This window comes from Choloepus didactylus (genome assembly GCF_015220235.1).
Source record: "Choloepus didactylus isolate mChoDid1 chromosome 23 unlocalized genomic scaffold, mChoDid1.pri SUPER_23_unloc4, whole genome shotgun sequence".
Taxonomy (NCBI): Eukaryota; Metazoa; Chordata; class Mammalia; order Pilosa; family Megalonychidae; genus Choloepus; species Choloepus didactylus.
Window position 1 is genome coordinate 532711 of NW_023637598.1, and position 20063 is coordinate 552773.

The window sequence follows — 20063 nt, forward strand, 5'->3', positions numbered from 1 at the left end:
TTCAGCAAACAAAAGATTTCAAGCCTTAATAAAATAATTTAAAAATTTATTGAAGCATTTACTTCCATTGTGAGTTTTAATACACCTACTTCTCCATTTTCCAGAAGTATTTTACAGCTATTCTAAAGTTACAGGAAAATACAAAATCACAACTTTTAATGAAAGATGTATATATGGGTGCATCTTCCCTTTTCACTTGGGCTCCAGTAAGTCTTAGCTAGGTGAGGCCATGTTACCAACTCATTCCCTGAAGGGGCCAGGATTTTGTGTGCTGATTTCCTGATTGCACACGTGTTTCCATTTCTCTGACTATTTGTTGGCATTTCTTTCTAGAAACAGACATGAATGTGTAAAAACTATAGAGTCTCTAAACTGGGGCCATCAAAACCCTCAATAAAGTGCATATATTTATAAAATAATTCTTGCCAAACTATTATACAAGAAAGTAAACAACAAAACACTTGGGGATGGTCCAGAAAACAAAGATTCTGGGATGGCTATTGAAGAAAAATATCACCGTATTAGCCACGGAAAACTCCCTCTTCAGCATTCCGGGCTGGAGAGAGACACTTTTTACTTTCCAAGCAGCCCCAAGTTGGTCCAGAGCCGCTGCAGCACCTCCCTTGGCTGGCGGGTCCTGCTGAGAAGGAAATTCTTGCTCTTTGGGGACTGCGCCCCAAGGTCAGCAGGGCTGAAAACAGGCCTTTGCTGCCCTGTGTGCGGCCCTGGTTGGTGAGAGCAGGCGTGTTCGGGCGCCCTCTGCTGGCTGTCAGTGCACACGCAGGAAGCGCTGTTCTCAATGGCTATTGGTGGCGGTGACCCCTGGCGGCTGCCCTGCATCACCACTGAAATTCTGACTAATCAAGTCTCTGCTGTGAGGGTACTGGGGCCACAGGTCCAGACTTGCCTGAATTTTGGCTGCGGCATGCCTTGGAGCCATGGCCTGGACAGCAAGAAAGTCTTCATGATTTTTAGCCATTTGAAAATTTTTCCAACAGTTATTCAACCTCTTCAACCCAGTGAACTTCAGCAAGGCTAGGAATAAGATCCTCTCAGATAAATTATTCCCTGGCCTGCATCAAAATCAGGAAAATATTGAACTGAAGATGAAAGTAGAAAGTCTTCTGATCTCTCCATTTGGGAATTATTTTCTGGAGGAATTTCCAAAGAATTATTCTCTATCTAAGGCAAAGGAATATATATCTAATGCCAGTTTGCCTGAGATGTTGTCAGCAGGGAGTCTGAAGTGTGCTTTTTCTAGTGTAAACGTTCACCACTCACAGAAAATGAGACTATTGGAAGAAGTTATTCTACTGATTCTAGTCTCTAATCAATTATATTGTTTTTAGTGAAGCCCAAGAAAGCAATCCAAATAACTTTGCCCCAGATCAAAGATAACTAAAACAAATTCATGAGATTGTTTTAGCTATATATTGATATCATATCTCACAATAAAGTTTTAGAGGGAAGAATATGATCTATTTTCCTTAAATGAGTAATTTTGTGATATACAATTTTCATTTACCTATTCATGATTTTTAAACAGCATTATTGATTGCACTATTTGAGATTAAATTTTTCAAAAGAAGTTTCCATATGATTAAAGAATGCTGTTAGTTAATCTTAGCTGCTGTGGAAGCTAACTAAAAAGAAAACATCACTCTAATCTGTATAAAGTTATTTTTTCTTTCATTTAACAGCTCAGTGCCAGCATTCCTGATTAGTGACACCCCTGCCTGGCTGTGCTGCGAACAGTGATCCCAGATACCAGCTATCTTCTTTCTTGAAACTTTTCAGCCATAACATGTTTCTCACATTGTGACTCTGCTGCTGGGGTCTACACACTCATTTTAAAGAGGAAAGCAGCATGGTGGAACACATGAATTTGTCTTGATGGGCTAGTCTATACAGGGAAACATTCACTTCTGCACATACTTAATGGACAAGGATTCATTCACATAGTTACACCTAATGCCAAAATTCTGAGTAAAAGAGTATCATTAGGTGAGTAGCAGAAAGAGGAGATGAAGTCAATGAGTAAGTGCATTCTCCATTTTTATGCTATAATTAAAATGACATTTTGTAAAAACCTTGTCCTTTTTTGGCTTGTATATGTTGTTGTTTTTTTTTTTAAAAAAAAAAAAAACCAAATTTGTGACTTCTAGAATTAATTCCAGGGAACATACTTGTGGGAAGAGGGCATGGATGTCTTTGGTGAACATTCACAAAATGACCCTTTGAAATAGAGATTCACATTGATCTCAACAGAAGAGGTTGAGGCTGGAAATTGGCTGAGAATATGTGGAGAAGACTTGGAACACATTGTAAAGTCCAATTTATTTTCCTGTTGTCTGAGTGAGACTTGAGGATTACAATGAAGGCAGAAAGAAGAGTTGTGAGCCAGTCCTCTAGGAATAACTACACCTTTGTTTCTAATCATAAGATACTAAATATTTCAAATAAAAACTTAAAGAACATATGTCTGTAATAAAGTGTCAGTTTCATAAATACCCTTCAAAAATCCTCATTTTTAACTTCCTTTGCAGAGTCACAGAAAAGTTATCAGGTATTTTCATATCAATTATCTCTAGTTGTCTCCAACCACCTGTATCTCGTACCCAGTATTATTATTTGTATTATTATTACTCTATTAATATTAATTAAGTCCCTGAAATGACAGACAGAAAGTAAAGATATGTAAGAAGATATTTTCTCTACCCCCATGTACCTTAGAGACTCCCAATAGCTATTCTAAAGAGAAAATAGAGAAAGTCAACATAGGCTATATCTCTGGTTGCTAGGAGCCATACTTAATATATAAAGTACAGTGAGTTTGAGGACAAAAAGCATTGGACCAAGCACTCGTGGTTTTCATCTTCATGAAGAGCTCAGACTATTAAATGTCATACTTTTTGATGGAGATATCAAGGCCAAATATCAGTTGCTTTTCTATATACCAGCAATGAAAAATTGGAATTTCTTTTTATTTTGAATCATATAGAAATTTATTGTCTGAATTCTTGTGAGCAGCAGCATGGATCTTATTTTAAAACCATTTTTACACAATGCTTATTTAAAACAATTTCTTTTCTGCATGTGGCATATCAAGACTATTAGATTGAAGTAGTCATTGAAAAACATGTATTTTATGACTTACTTTATAGTATTTACCAGTGATTCTTAAGATGTGGCTCCTGGATCAAAAGCAATAATTTGTGAATACATATGATTAATAATTATGTGGCAATATTCTGTCACAATTTTCATAAGATAGAGAAGTTCCTAAAGGGGCTGATGACATGATCAATATGGTATAAATCACAAGCAGGAGGTGTCTTGGTTGTCCCCAAATCTTTGGCGCACAGAGTTACGATGCAACACAATGAAGCAACAACTACTAAAAATGACTTTCATGCTTCTTTGGTGTTACTAAATAAGTTGTACTTGGGTAAACAATGAATCCAATGTTTTCCATGTTGTCTCTGTGTCATTTGATTAATTTTTGGCCTATTTAATTGCCAGTCTTCCAGTTAAATTAATTAATTTCAATTCAAAGACAAAGGAAATGAAGACATTTAAGTTATATAAATTAACATCCATGCTGATTCAAAGTAGCAAACTCTGGGAGAAATTCTTTGCATGACATAAAATTGTGTGTGTGTGTGTGTGTGTGTATTCCTTTTAGATTTAATTATGTTTTATTAGTACATATTCTGGCCTCAGCATTTTTTGACTTCAGAGTTTACATACTTAAATTATATAGTTGAGTGGGTTTAGAGATTTGTTTGTTTTTGAAGCCATGTGAAGGTTTATTCCCTTTTCTACTACTTTTTATCATTGGAAATTTCTCCAGAGAACAGCAGAATAAAAGCTTCACAAGGTACAAGATGATGGATCTCTTCAAGTTGCTTAAGATTTAAATGTGGCTAGTGAGATTTAACTAGCCCCAGCCCTCAATTCATTTTATTATAGTTGATAGCTTTAAGAAGTGAAAAAAGGAAGGGTAAACCTAAATTCCCAGTAAAATACAAAGAAAAATATCTGTACACACAATAAAACACATCCTTAATAAAAAATAAGGGCATAGTATACTCTGCAGCACAACATTTTCTTTATTATATTTCTTAGCTGTAGCTCTTTAATTCAGAAATTGGAGACCATCTTTTCATGAAGTTGTCATTCCATTCTCTTTCCCCAGATTAGGAAGTTTTAAAAAGGTTTAAATTACATGAGTTATCAAATTAAATTTTCATTTACATGTAATTTAAGTGTTTATAAAGTATCCAATAATGTAGCTTACCACATATATGACTTTGAAAATAAAATGAGACTTTTAACATAATCCTTTGTTCTGTAAAAATATTCTACATACATGCATACCATCAAAACAATCATTTTGTTTGGGGTATTTCCCATGCACACTAACTAAACAAATTGTCAATAATTATATACCAATATTTCTAATGTTAATATAACTTGGTGTTAACTTAGGTTTTAAAAACTGCATTTTGGAAATGTTTTTTTCTTGATGTTTATGAAAAGAATGTATGTAATATAAAAATTAGTATAAAAATCACCACATGAAACTAAAATATGAAAAACATATCTCCTCATTTTGACTTCAATTGTCAGTTTTCTGCCCCTCTTAAAGTATACCAAAATCTCAGGAGAACATCTAGGTAACTGGAATATACAGAAAGATTCTGTACATTCAACAGACTAGTCAAAACAAGGGCTTAATCATAATCTACACTGAGTGTAGGGCAAATGTAGGAAAAGCAGTAATGTATTTTTTTCTTCTTTCTTAAACAGATATCATAGGTTTTGTACCCATAAGCTCCATGACATCAAAAGAACAAAAAGGATTTAGCATTTCACTTAGGAATAATTCAGCATTATCAGGTTTTAAAGAAACACAAATACCTTAAAAACAAACCAGTTACTTTTCTTTAACAAATTGCACTCATGCTAATTAAATTTTATTCTTCTTTAGGGGTCATGATCAAAATCCAAAACGTAGAATATTCCTCAAGAAAACTGCAACATAAAATGTTGAGTTCAATTTAGATATCACCAATATCTTCATTGTCATCTCCAATGTCATCAAACCGGATTTCAGCAGCAGCAGCAGGAGGACTGAAAGTACGTGTTTCATTGATTTTAGCATGCTCTGGAAGCTCGCCATGTGCCTTCAGACTTCAAGATTCATCTGCATTGTATTTTAAAATTGCATCATCTCTGTTATCCTTATAGTCTTGTAAACCAACCAATATAATGTTGGAGATATTTATCCATTTTTTTTCAATTTCCCTCTGATGTGACATAACCTCTTTACACCATCAAAACACATTGTTTCTAAGCATCCATTTCCCAACATTGGGATTACCCTGTCCGACCTCTTTGAACACCAGCTCTCTCTTTTCAGACTTTTTTCATTCTTATATCTACGTCTATTTTTACATCCCTTACCTTTATTCTTAGGCATGGCAGTGACCGCGGACTCTCTGACTCCTTTCCGAGCGGAGCGGCAGTAACTCCTCCAAGAAGGGCAAAGGGTGATGTGTGAGAGTGCAGGAGACAGGCACACGTGACAGGCCAGGTAGCACGTCCAGGTGAGCTTCACGGCCCAGCTCTTTGGGCATCCCCTGGCGACCTCACTCGGTGGCGACAAATGGCGTCATGGCTGCCTCAGCCGATTCCTACCAGCACAGAACACTGATTTTTGGGCTAATCCCCAATATTCAGCATTACTGTAATTGTCTTTCAGTGTTTGCTCATAGAAATTCAGCATTTTTAAATGTTTGATAATCAGCTCTTTTTACTTCTGTAAGTATTCAGTTAATTTTCTATACTTTAAAGGTGTTAAATTTTTGGATCACATTTCAGCATACTGAAATTATCTGTTTCATTTTATGTTTATACACTATAGCAAGTTTTGTAATTTTTTAACAATTACTGAGAGATAAAATACATTATAAATTTCAGAGTGAATATCAGAGTAACTCCTTTGAAATGCTGAAGACAGCTCTGATAATGATATAGTGTCACGGCATATCTCGGGGAGATCCCTGTCATTTAAAAGGGATCAGCACATCCATCAACTGAAGTTTATGCAGCTGTAAAGTACAATGTGGAAGCTTATGTATTTGCAAGGAAATACTTCTAAGTATATGGCTAAGGGAACAACACGATGCATAGAAATGTGTACAGTAAGGTAGAATTTAAGTGAATTAGGAAGGGAAAAGTTTATTACTCTTTTGGATTATAATGAAAACAAAACTCTAGAGAAAACTAAACAATCAAGACCTAAAGAGCTGTAGTCACTATAGAAAGACAGGGAACAGGGGCAGGAGAACTTTTTTACTCCATATCTTTTTTGGAAATCTTTGTATCTTTGGACCACATGTATGTAATTTTGAATGAATGTACTGCATGGAAGCAGTCAGTGTCTGCTCTCAGAACACAGAATCAATGGAAAAGAAGAGAGACTCTTTTCTCAGGTCCCTTAGAAGTTGCTTGAAGGTAACTGGGTCTACACAGAACACCTAGAGGTCCCTCTGGGTCCTGCTGTAAACCAACAATGGCACCTTGGAGCCAGCTGATGACATCTTGTCTGCCAACTTAATCTTGAGTTTCCAGAACTCAGATTTTCCAGATGCCCCAGAGAAGTTTCCATCCCTCCTGGGCCTAGTTCCCTCTACTCATGGAAGCCACAGCCTCATCTATTCCCAAGCTTGGGGCAAGCTCCCTGCCCTTTCTGCAGCATCTTCCTACCTAAAGGCAACTCTCTTTCCACATTTTTCTCCTTCTTAACCTAGTCACGCTTTGATAGGTATGATCTGGGATGTTGGTTGGAGATGCAACTTATTTTATGATTCCCTTTTCCGTTTAGTAATACACAGTCAACATCTCTTCATTATCTCATATTCTTTCCTGGAAGATCACTATGTTTTCGCCTGGTTTTTATGTTTTGCTCTATTATAAACTACGTGCTGTTGAATTTCTTCCTAACTGCTTCATTTCAGAAGGCAAAGATATTGAAATATCTGGTTCAAAAGAAGAATGGACAATTTTGCAGAGAACTCTGACTCTTACCACACAGTTATCACTAGAAATTACATGATAGTAGTAATAATAATAATAAATGGCCACCTTCAATATTTTTCAAGACATAAATAGACACTTTTGGTCCTCCACTATGCATAAAAATTTATAAATCCTTTCTAGGATGCCAATTGTCAGCTTCCACTCTCTGTATCCAGTCATGGCTGTCTGGCTGGGTGACAGTCCTACCTACTGGACATCTATTAATGTGACAGATAAGTGTATAATCCAGAAAGCAGGATCACACAGGATCACACACAGGCACCCAAAAATGTTTGCACAAGCACACACAGACACACCTGTGAATGCAGACATGCATACACATGTACACACGTGTGCAGACACTCACAAACCTCCAAGGTGCAGAGCTTACCTGAAACCTCATAACAAGTTTGGGGTCTCCCAGCAGCCCCAGGAGCAGCACTAGGAGATGCTTCTGTCCTCAGTCAGGACAGAGGCACTTTGTACATCTCAGCTCTTTAATGGTTCCTTATTTTCCCTCTATGGTTCAGTTTTGCAGAGCCCAGTGCTGTGCTGGCCCAAATCATGCCTGGTAGCAAAATTTTGGATACTTAGTCTGTGACCTGTCCTTGAATTTTCAGTGTAAACTTTTCTAAAGTAAATTATTAAATAAATTTCATGGGAAATCAGCTGTTTATGCAACTTGTTCAAAAAATAACTTTAACATTAGAACTTCATAAGTATAATTTCTTTTGTCAAAAATTCAGATAAATGATTAAGACCAGTTATCCCTAAAATTGAACTGTCATCACTGGAGTGAATTTTCAACACTAAGCACAGAAAGATCTACAGACAGGAGTGAGCAAACAGGAGAGAAGCAGTGATGTGGTTTGGCCTGGAGCATGTGAGAGGGAACCACACACATTCAGACAAGGCAGCCACCAGGGGGCGCTGTGGATCTTCTCAGTGGCCAGAAGGAGATGCAAGTAGTTGAAAAGTAAGGGCCCCTGGAGTCCAGTTCACCGGCCCATGTAAAATGCTCCAGCACCTGCTTCCTCCCAGGGGACTAACCCAGCGCTCCCAGCCACCACAGGCCTCCCCCAGACAGTGGAGCTGATTTCAGGGCTGAGGGCCCAGAATTGGATGGTAAAGTGCTCATTGTAAATTGCAAGCACACAACCTTCCCCCAGGGTGCTGAGGAGGGAATAAAACAGCCCTCAGAGGGTCCTGCCCCAGCTGTGGTCCATGGGGTCCTTGGAGCATGTGCACCATGGCCTGGCCCCCCTCCTCCTCCTCACCCACTGCCCAGGTTAATTGGGGTTTCAGAGATGGACCTTTGGAGCATCCTCTCAGCCTTCCTTCCTCAGGTTAACATTGGTCTCTTTTTGGTTTCAGGGGCCAGTTTTCAGGCTGTGGTGACTCAGGAGCCCTCAGTGACCATGTCCACAGGAGAAGCATTCACTTTTACTGTGGCTTTAGCACTGGAGAGGTCACCAATTGTCACTCTCCATACTGGTTTCAGCAGAAGCCTGGTCAGGCACCAGGAGACTGATTTATTACACACACACATCAAAACCCATGAACCCTGGCCCAGTTCCCAGGCTCCCTCCTCGGGACAAAGCTGCCCTCACCCTCTCAGGGCCCAGCTGGAGGATGAGGCTGAGTACTTCTGCCAGCTGGTTTACAGTGGAGATGGACACAGGGACAGAGCCAGATGGGGAACCCAGATATGAAACTGCCCTGAATGCAAATATGATCACATTCTACAGGGATCACATGATCAGAACTGAAGTTCTCATGGCAGCTTATTTTTTTGACCATCTATATAGAAAAAAAAGATGAAAGGAAGTGTCTGAATTGATTCCTATCTCTTTTTGAGCCATAAAGGTGAGAAAATACATGGAGTATTAGGAGCACCTGTTCTAAGAATAGCAGAATTCAATGATTTTGAAATCCAGATGGAGCAGGAACAGACAGAAGCACCCTCCAACATCATACTTCGCTCACTTCAAGCAAAGGGAAGAGACCCTCAATTTGAACATCTGTGACTTTTCTATTGTGTTGCATTTTGAAACAAGAAATGCAGTTCATTGCATAAAATAAAGATCAGAAATTACAGAATTTTTTAGAAATTGTTCTCAATAAAATTAATATAAGTATATTTCTTATTGAAGTGCATTGCTTTCATGTTTGCTCTCAATTATTCCACAATTATCATCAGACATTATGCTTAAATTTCACCTTTATACAATTATTTTTTTTAAGATTTAAGATTGTTCTAACTAATTTTCTTTGTTTTAAAACATACACAGATATGTAGTGACTGCTTAATATTATTTTGATTGTAAGTACTATTGTCACCTTAGAGCATTTGACTAATTCCCAATTTTTAACTATAAAAATACAGGATTGATGCTCATCTTGTTATTAAAACTCCTCTGGTAATTTCTTTGCATTTTGTGGGGTCACAGAGAAATGCCTGCCTTTGCATTATCTCTGATATAACCAGCACAGGGCAGGAAAACAGAAAGTTATTTTGCCAAATGGGTGGGCTGGATGCTGAATAGACTGAGGCATGAGCAACAATCCCTAACCAAGCCCACCAGGTTAGACCGGGGCTTATCAGAGGGCAACATGCTTGGGAATCAACTGGAGATGGTGAAATGTGGATTCCGATTCAGCAGCCTTGGAGTGGGGCCTGAGAATCAGCATTTCAATAAAAGATCCCCATGGTCCATGTTTCCCTAGTAACAAGTCTGTGAGAATGGTAAACAATAAGAAGTCAGAAAAGGAACTGAGATAAGTTTCTGACAGAGAAATTGTGTATTGGATAAAAAGAAACCCACACTCCATGCACAAAGCCTACTAGAGAGGACAGCTTTAGAAGGAAGTGGCTGCAGAGGCTTCTCTTCCTCTAAACACAGAAACAGAAACAACAAAGGGCAAATCTCCAGCACAACTGCCCTCCCCTTTGCCTCCTCCCCATCTACCTGTTGGCTTCCCCTCCAGTCTTCTACAGCACAGACCACCCTCCCTTCCCCTCCCAACTCCAATTCAAGGCTTCCCTGCAAAATTCTTGGGTCTCTCTCCCTTTTTTTCAACCCCTCCTTCTTGCCTGTGTCCTTCCCTGTTAATTACTACCATCCTCATATGAGAAAAGTCATGAACATTTTTCTAGATCCTTCCATGGAAGCTGAAATTTGTTCCCTTCCTTTCCTTGAAACTCCATAAAAACCTTTCTCAGAAGGTCAAGTTTATGGTGAGACACCTTCTCATTCCTGCTCTCCCCTGAATCAGGTATGATCCCAGAGGAGATCATCCTCCAAGGGCCAAGATGTAATTTGAAATATTCCTCATATAAGCACTCTGTAGCCTGGACTAAAAACTCCATGGAACAATGATTTTGTCTTCCTGGTTCACTCCTGGATCCCCAGCCCCAATCTAAGAATCCACCAAGAAGTGGTGGGCTCATCATAGACATTTTTCAAAGTGAACAGAAGGATGGCCACTCCCTTAAGACAGACACTGGTGAGAGGCTGTCAGATGTGTAGGGAGGTACTGGGGGAGCTCCTGAGCAGACGGGGGAAGATGGCCAGCAGGGCCACAGAAAACCCTTAGCCACAATGAAGGACTAAAGGCTAGACCTGGGCTTCCACCACTGACCCAGAGCCCTGCCTGGATGCTGATTTGCATGCAGGGTCCCAGCCTGCCAAGGGCTCAGCAGAGGATATAAGACCTTTTCAAGTCCAGCTTCAGCTTAGAGAGCTTCAGCTCAGACCACTGGGAGTCTCCATGATGGCCTGGGTGATGCTCCTCCTCTCCCTCCTCAGTACCATCTCAGGTCAGCTGTGGGCAACTGTCACAGCCCCTAAAGGGACCACGCCCTCCATGCTCCCCATCCCTGTCCTTTCTCTCCAACAGCTCTGCACCTGCCTCTAAACAGGAGTCCTAATTACATTCTCTGTTTGCAGGTGCCCTCTCCCAGCCTGTCCTGACACAGTCACCCCCTGCATCTGTCTCCCTGGGAAAAGAAGCCAAGATCACCTGTACCTTGAGCAGTGGCTACAGTGGCTATGGTGTTGAATGGTACCAGCAGAAGCCAGGGAAGGCCCCCCAGTTTGTGATGCATGTGGGCAATAGTGGGATGATTGGATCCAGGGGGGATGGGATCCCTGATCGCTTCTCAGGCTCTGGCTCTGGTCTGGATCGATTCCTGTCTATTAACAACATCCAGACAGAAGATGAGTCTGACTTTATCTGTGGGACAAACCATGGCAGTGGGAGCAGCTACGTGTAACCCACAGTGACACAGGCAGAAGGGAAGTGAGACAAAAACCTCCTGCTTATGTGCTCTGACCCCTCCTCCTTCCCACCAGCTTGATCAACAGTTTGAAGGAAGCCTCTTAACCTGCTTGGGGATTCTCCACCTGCCAAAGTATTGGGTATTGGGGTCACTCATGGCCTGTGTCTGAGGAGAGTCTGTCTCCATGTTCTCTGCCAATGCCTGGGTGTGATCCATAGCAAATGATCCTATGTGTTGCAAGATACTTGCCCAGGAGTTCTCATAACAGGTGGGTTGGTATGTGGACATGTGTGGTTGTCTCCACTCACCTGCCCCTGACTGATTTTAGTTCCTAGGATGCAGAGTTGTCCACAGATGCACTCAGGTACAACCACCCCATCAGCTCCTTTGTCCTTCACCCTCAGTCAACATCTGTGATCTGTCTGCACAGAACAGGCCTCTGGTTCTTTCCATGGAGATTTAGGACCTTGATCCTGATTCCCCAGGGACACATGTGCATCCTAGATCTCCTCCTGGAATTCATCACTCACAAAAATCTCCTCCAAGTGCACAGGGTGCTCAGGGTTGGCATTCCTCTATGAGCTTGGAAAAAACGAAATGAAAAATATTTTCACACAGGAGGATGGGAGTGGCTGGGCTCACCCTTTCCCTGATGCTTGGGAGGGTCCCTGCTGACTTCCCCAGAGGGAAGTGGCACATGGACAGGGGAGAGCCCAGGTGGAAACATTCCAATTGCTAATAGACCATTTGGACATTCAAGATAGGACAAGACCCTCAGTTCTGAATGACCATCATTCCCCAGGCCTTGGACATTCCCCTGACAAATTTTAGTTCCCAGGATGCAGAGCTGTCCACAGGTGCACTCAGGCACAACCACCCCATCAGGAAGGAAGGAGTGTGGAAAGAGCATGACAAGGAGAAGCCCTTCAGGGCTTGTCTGGGTTCAGTTCAGGCACCACTATCCACAGAACCAGGTGTTGGGAGTCTCACTCACCACCCACAGGAAGCTGAGCTGTGTAGAAAAACCCACATGAGTTTTTGCTGTGCCCAGAGCAGTTTGTGGCAAATAATCCCCACATCATCCATCTATTTTTATGATGAAAGAACTGGCAGTTGTGTAGAAATCCATGAGTATTTAGAAATTCCATCATAGTTCCTATATTTTATTTTTACTGTCACATAATGAGGCTGAGGATTTTGCCTAAAATCTGGAAGGACAAGATTGTCTTTCATTATAGTTGCCTAATTAAGGAAATATGAGGTCTGTTACACCAGGCTTTCCTTAGTGTCATTTTTTCCAGATTGTCATAATTAACAATGACCTTGATTCAAATGCTACAGAATCTGTTTACTTCCATTTACCTTTGGTACCTGCTCAAGCAAGGAGGATACTTTTCTCCTACTGAGTGGGGAAGATGTAAGATTTAAAGTAACTTTAAAGTGACACCACAACTCCCAACCCCTACTCTGGGGAATATAAATGGGCATCATAACTTGGGGACAGATGCCTCATTCTTGTCTTTAGGTCAGTGTTTGTAATGTTGGATTGTTTTTCATGTAACATAGTAATTATTCAGGCATTGAAATTTTAAACAGAAAGATTAAATAGAAGAATCATGGTGATGGTGCTTGAAGCTGGATGATGAGACAAATATTTCAATGAGACATTTTCTTTATTTTTGTAACTTTAACACATTCCATAATAATGGAGATGTCCTGGGAAAGATATTCACAAGAGAAGATAGATGATCCTCCTGCTCCCAGTGCTCAGCCTTCTCCAGGAGGCCCCAAGTTAGTCCTGGAGGAGGAGGGCAGGTCCTGGGGACAGAAGAACAGAAGGACAGAAGGACTCCCAGAGAAGGGAGCACTGCAGTCTGGGGTTGAGAACCCCTTGATTCAAATGCTACAGAATCTGTTTACTTCCATTTACCCTGGTTACCTGCAACCATGACCTGCTTGAGTTTTCTCTAGTCCACAAGGATGGGGGGCTGAAACAGGAGTCTGCAGATGAAATGAGGGAGAGACCCAGAGATGTGTTGAATAGGACCCTAAAGATTTTACTGGATCTTGGCAGGGGGACAATCTATGGGTTGTGTTAAGTGGAGAGGTGCCTTAGTCGAACATGTATTTGAAACACCCCCTGATTATTGTGTAAAGAAGGAAATAAAGTGACAGCAAATGGTGGACAAGACCACACCCAGGGACTTTGGGTGCACAGGTGAGCAGTGATAGGCACCTGCACTCAGGTAGCTGGGGCAGCACAGGGAAGTTGAACAGATGGAGGGGGGCTGTGGAGACAGCATGGAGAAGTTTAGTATAACCTCCTGTGGGAGGCAACAGGCACTCAATAGTCGAGAATGGGCTCCAGATTCCCATTGTGAGGAACTGGCCAGGATATGGTTCCAGCCACCTAAGGACATTGCCTCATGGTTAGTGCCTTTCCCCACTGTGGGGTTTCCAAACTGGGAAAATCTCCATCACAACAGGGATTATTTTCTGTTTTCTCATCAATATAACTACAGAGCTGAGACCATTGCCTGACAGTGAGTACAAACTCAGTAGACATTTATTCAATGAACATATGAATTCAACAAATTTGAATCCCAGAAGGAAGATCAGGTCTGAGGCACACATAATGATTATTGCTTTCTGAACACCTTGAGATTGGGGTTCTCAGTTCATTTTGGAGGGGAGATGCCAAGGACAACTGTTGATTTCAGCTCTGGAGAACAAGAGAGGAACATGGACTTTAGCTCTGGATGGTTTAATTAATAACATATATGAGACAGTGGTTAGATCCTGGGACAGGTCTCCCATATGATGGCCTGGACTCCAGGGGTTCATGTGGAGAAGGTTAGGGAAGGTAGTGATGGGCCCCCAGGTCCTGAGAAAGGAAACCACTGGGAGCAGGTAGATGGCCAAGCAAACTCTGAGCACAGAACAGAAATTCCATTAGCAAGTCAACTGCAGCACATGGGGTAGTAAGGGAATGTCTGTTTAATGTTTCAATTAACTAACATACTATAAGATAGGATCCACCATATAATATAAATTTTGATATTCTGCTCCCTACACCAAACTCCCATTCGCAAAAGACCCAGATGGGAAATGTTTCAAGGTAAGAATGAATCAGTAAACTCTGTGTCCCAAGAAAACCTGTGTCTTCAGTGGGAGAAGTAGATGAAGAAAATTGATGAATGATTCTCTGAGAATTTATGAGCCAGTCTGGACTTAATTCTAAGAATTATATCATACCATGAACCATACAACTGAAAAACTAAGACCCACTATACTCTCTTCAATTTCCAATCATTTCAACCATTGACTAAACATTGTGGAAACAAAAACACAAAGCAATTTTTCAGAAGGGTCATTGGAATCCAATGTTTTAAAGTACAAGAGCTTGGAAACACAAAATATGGATGTACCTAGGAAGTCATACACAAATGAAGTGATATGTCCAAGATTTGATCTAAAGCTGTTAGGTGATGGAATGGGTTGAGGAGTGCAGATGAGTGAAACATTAAACAGAAGAATCATAGTGATGATGCTTGAAGCTGGATGATGAGACAAATGTTTCAATGAGCTATTCTCTATATTTTTGTAACTTCAACACATTCCATAATAAATATTTACAAAAATTTGTCCCAATCTGTGTTGACAGGTACATGTCATATTTTTAACAGTGGATGCTTCCATCATGATTTTACAAGGAAGTTCATCTAATCCCAAAAGACAGAGGAGGGGGGCTGGTGTGGAGATCTTGGAAGGGAAAAGAGCTCAGGAATTCCAAGGACAGGGACTAGAGTGAGGCTGGAGGCTGAGAACAAGGAGAGGGCCCTGTGATGTAAGCTGTGGAGGTGGGCAGGGTCCAGACAGATAAGGGCATATCAGGGTTGCTAAGAGCTTTGGGTTCTTCAGAAAGTAGTGATGAGGAGCCACTGTTGGATTTTGAGACAGGAGAGACCTGCCTGACCTGAAGGAGAAAGATCTCTCTGCAGGCCATGGAAACACTGGGGCTCAGTAAGGACTATTTACCCAAGAGGTCCCTGGCCTGAGTGTATGAGCCCTGTGCTCACTGATGAGGACTCAGCAGCTGCATCCTCTCTGGTCTGGCAGAGTCAAATGAGCAAGGACATCTGTGCCATTTTGGCAGCTGTTTCCTCCCAGGGCTCTCCCATGGGGTAAAACAAACCTTCATCCACCTCAGTCTACACAGTGAGCTGAGCTTCAGCATCAGGGCTTAGGGATGGGCTGGGCATGAAATGGATAGAGAAGAGAGAAATTTGCATGAAGTTTCCCTCCTCTAGGAGAGGATGGGAGAGAAAAGGAGGCTGGGGCAGCCCATCTCCACTGTGGGACACAGAGGGCATTGTCCACTGTGGCCTGGACCCCTCTCCTCCTTGTGATCTTCTCCCACTGCACGGGTAGGGCCAGATCTCAGAGTCCCAGGGTAGCTGTTCTTCCTGTATGAGTCCATCTTCCTTGGACCTCCAAGCAGTCTCACCCTGGTCTTGCCCCATCACACATATATATGTCTGTGCTTGCAGGTTCCCTCAACCAGCCTGGGCTGACTCAGTCATCTCCCCTCTCAGGAACTCTGGGAATACCAGCAAACTGAGCAGTGACTTCAGGGTGGGTGACTTCTGGATAAGTTAGTACCAGCAGAAGCCAGGGAGCCCTCCCATATCTTCTTTCATTCCACATGGACTCAGACAAGCACCAGGGCTCCAGGGTCACCAGCTGATTCTCCAGATCCAGTGATGCCTCAACCAATTCTGGAGTTTTTCTCATTTCTGAGCTATTGTTTGAGGATGAGGCTACTACTGCTGTACATGGCATGCTAACTCTTGAGTCTTACACAGAGCTCCAGACCCATGGGGAAATTGGACAGAAAACTCCCCTCTACTGTGCTGGCCTGAGGAAGTCACTCTATCACTGCCTGTGGTCTATTCTCACTGAGGCATGGAGCTTCTGTTGGCACTTCCTCAGTCAGCACTTGACTTTCCGGGAAGCACTGCATGTGAAAATACCTTCTTTTCATTCATTTAAACATTTCTTTGACCCATTGCCAATATCTTCTATCCTGATCATGTTCATATAGGCAGAAAATTGGTTCTTAGGACAAATTATGCCTTCAAGGAGATTGATGGTTGAGAAAGGGGGTGGTTGCTCTCCCCCCACCCTGCTCAGCCTCTGCTCATGCCCAGCCCAAGGCCTGAGCATGACTCACAGATGTGTGTGGTCTGAGAGTTTCTCATTGATCAACTGGACCTGCCAGGTTCCAAATGAGCTCTTCCTTGGCCAAGTTTCCTGCTGTTGTCCATCTTCTCACATCTTATAATTCTAGCCTGGCTCCAGAAGCTGCTCTTTCCTTCCCAGTGGCTTTAGCAATGTGAGCAGTCTTCTCCATGGTGTCATGTGACTCTCTCTGTGACCTCCCAGCAGGCACTGGGACATCCAGGGTCAGTTTCCCATCACCCACCTGAGTTCAGCTCAGTAACTGTTATTATAAAAATAATAAAATATTCTAATCATATTAAAATATTTAAATGATTGTATTAATTGTCCAAGGCTTGCATGATATGTATACAATTGCAAGTTTCCATGAAGAAAATCAAATAAAATTTATAGAATTGGCAAGTTTTTTTTCTTGAATAAGAAAATTATTTATAAAGATGTAGAAATCTGTAAGTTATTTTCTGAGAGTTTATATTTAATCAGCTGATAATAAAGATGGAGGAGATTTTATAATTGCAAGGAAACAGGAGTGAGTTGGAACAATTTTCAGACAGGGAAAGGCACACTAATGGAAGAGAAGAGGTGAGGTTGATGGTGCAGTTGCAGCTTGGATGTCCTAGAGGGGACTCTTCATAAATCTAAAATGAGAGCAGCCATGTGATAATGTGCTTAGTTCCAGCTTCACTAAGCTGGTTTGGTTGGGGTGGAGAGAAAACAGCAGGTGATTTATACAGGACAGGGAGAAATGCAGTGAGTTGGACTAAATGACAAGAGGGGAAAGACCAGAGTATATTAGGGGATGGATTGTGATGATTGTAACTATGGACTGTTATCTTAAGCAAGATAAAGAAAGAAATGAGGAAATGAGAATGTGAGGGAGGGAGAAAATGACATTCTTCCCATATTCACAAATATTCTCTTTGACAATGTCTACAGGCTGAGGTGCCTGGACACTCCCTCAGTTGCTGGTGCCCTTGGCCCCCAATTTACTCCAGTATCTTGTCTCCCCTTCACCCAAATATCCCTGCCCACATGCCCAGTGACAATCCCTTGTCTTCAGTCCACACCCAGCCCTCACTTTGGACAGGAGAAGGGGTATATTCCACCCAACTGTGCCTCCTACTTTTTCATTTGGACCCCAAAGCAAGAGGAAAAGGAGTAGTAAATATGCTGTAAAAATAATTCTTTAATGGATAAAGGATAGAAAGATTTCCTCAACTCTAAAATGTAGGATGCTTTGCTCTCTTACTTGTCCCTTAAGTACTGGGGTTCTTCAGTTTGTGATTCCTTTATTTTGACACTGTCCCCATCAGGGACATCTCTCATGGCTCTCCATCATGAAGAGTTCTTTTTTTGTGTTTAAATTCAGTTTTATTGAAATACATTCACATATCATACAATCATCCATGGTGTACAATCAACTGTTCACAGTACCACCATAAAATTGTGCATTCATCACCCCAGTCTATTTTTTGAACATTTTCCTTATACCAGAAAAAGTAAAAATAAGAATAAAAAATAAAAGTAAAAAAGAACACACTAATCATCTCCCCCCAACTCCCACCCTATTATTCATTTAGTTTTGTCCCCATGTTTCTACTTATCAATCAATACACTGGAAAAAGGGAGTGTGATCCACAAGGCTTTCACAATTACACCATCACCCCTCATAAGCTACATTGTTATACAATTGTCTTCAAGAGTCAGGGCTACTGGTTGCAGTTTAATGGTTTCAGGGATTGACTTCTAGCTATTCCAATACCTCAAAACCTAAAAGGAGTAATCTATATATTCATAAGAGTGCCAACTAGACTGACCTCTTAATTCCATTTGGAATCTCTCAGCCACTGAAACTTTATTTTGTTTCATTTTCCATCACCCATTTGGTCAAGATTTTCTCAATCCCACAATGCTGGGTCCAGGTTCAACCCTGGGAGTCATGTCCTACATTGCCAGGGAGATTTATATCCCAGGAAGCCAGGTCCCATGTGTGGGGGGTCAGTGAGATAACCTGCCAAGTTGACTTAGCTAGAGGGAGAGGGCCACATCTGAGCAACAAAGATGTACTCAGGGGGAGACACTTGGGTACAATTATAAGCACTTTTAGCCTCTCCTTTGCAGTAACAAGTTCCATAAGGGCAAGTGCAAAGACAGAGGGCTCAGCATACCAAGCTGTCAGTCCTCAATGTTTGTGAGAACATCAGCAACAATCCAGGTGGGGATGTCCAATATTTTGGCATTTTCTTCCAGCTCCACAGGGGTCCCTGCATATATATTTTTATTCTCTGCCCAAATTACTTTGGGATGTGTCACTATTTCACACTAAGCTACCAGATCTCACTTCCTATTCAAAGTTCTATGTAATTATGGTATTTGAACAAACTGTATGAGTTAAATTTTTAGGAAATATAGATCCTGCACTAAATAAACATCTCTTCCCTTGGTCTCATATGGAAGGTGAAGTTTTAAAACACAGTCAGTATTGTCCTTAACCCTTTGGACTGATTTGCCCTAGTCCTAACAAGATCTGTTCCATTCATATCTCTCATTCAACTCTGGATGACTTTCAGCTTTTTTAAACAGTTGCTGTATGTGCTAATACTGACCTTCATATCTGCTGAGCTGTAGCTCTGTTTCAGGTGTCACACAGATACCCAAAGTTCCAGTGATCGATCAGGTTACACAAAGGGATCAACATCTCAGAATCTGGAAATAGCCATTACAGTAAAGGAATAGATGTGACTGCTTCAAGAGTTTATGTCTAGGGACACTTACAATAAGCATTCTCCTGATAAGGTGTGCTATAAGAAACAAATATGCATTTACACATTGTAGTTAATCCATATTGGTTAGGCATTATGGTGTTTGCCTTTTTTTCTGGTGCACCTCACTCAAAATGCTGTGCACAGGATCCATTCACCTCATTGCATGTCTCACAGCTTCACTCCTCCTCACAATTGCTCAATATTCCATTGTATGCACACTCCACAGTTCACCATTCTGTGCCTCAGCTGATGTACCCTTAGGCCACTTCCACCCATTACATATCATGCATAATGCCTATATAAACACCAATGTGCAAATGTCCATATATGTCCTGGATTCAGATCTTCCAAGTATATGCCCCCTAATGAGATTGCAGGACCTTATGTGGAACCACCACAATGACCTCCAGAAAGGCTACACCATTCTGCCTCCTAACCAATAGTAAATATGTACATTCCTCTCTCCATATTTTCTCCAGTACTTTTATCCCTATTGATATTTTCTCCTACAATTTTAAATAGATATATTCACATACCATAAAATTATACACAGTATACTGTCAGTTGTTCATGGTATCATCATATAGTTGTGCATTTATCACCACAGTCAGCAACTGAAGATATTGATTACTATGAAAAAGTTTTTTAACAAATAATAAAGATATAATAAAAAGAAAAGTAAACTATAC

General features: G+C 41.2%; 1 pseudogene and 1 gene segment (V, D, J or C); one reads left to right on the top strand and one right to left on the bottom strand.

Annotated features, from left to right (window-relative positions):
• Positions 1-5063: 5063 nt before the first annotated feature.
• Positions 5064-5728, bottom strand: LOC119525063 (annotated as a pseudogene).
• A 5113-nt stretch (positions 5729-10841) lies between these two features.
• LOC119525064 lies at positions 10842-11362 on the top strand. The segment is given in 2 exon segments: positions 10842-10906; positions 11037-11362. Coding segments are annotated over 2 exon segments (375 nt in total).
• The last annotated feature ends 8701 nt before the right edge of the window (positions 11363-20063 follow it).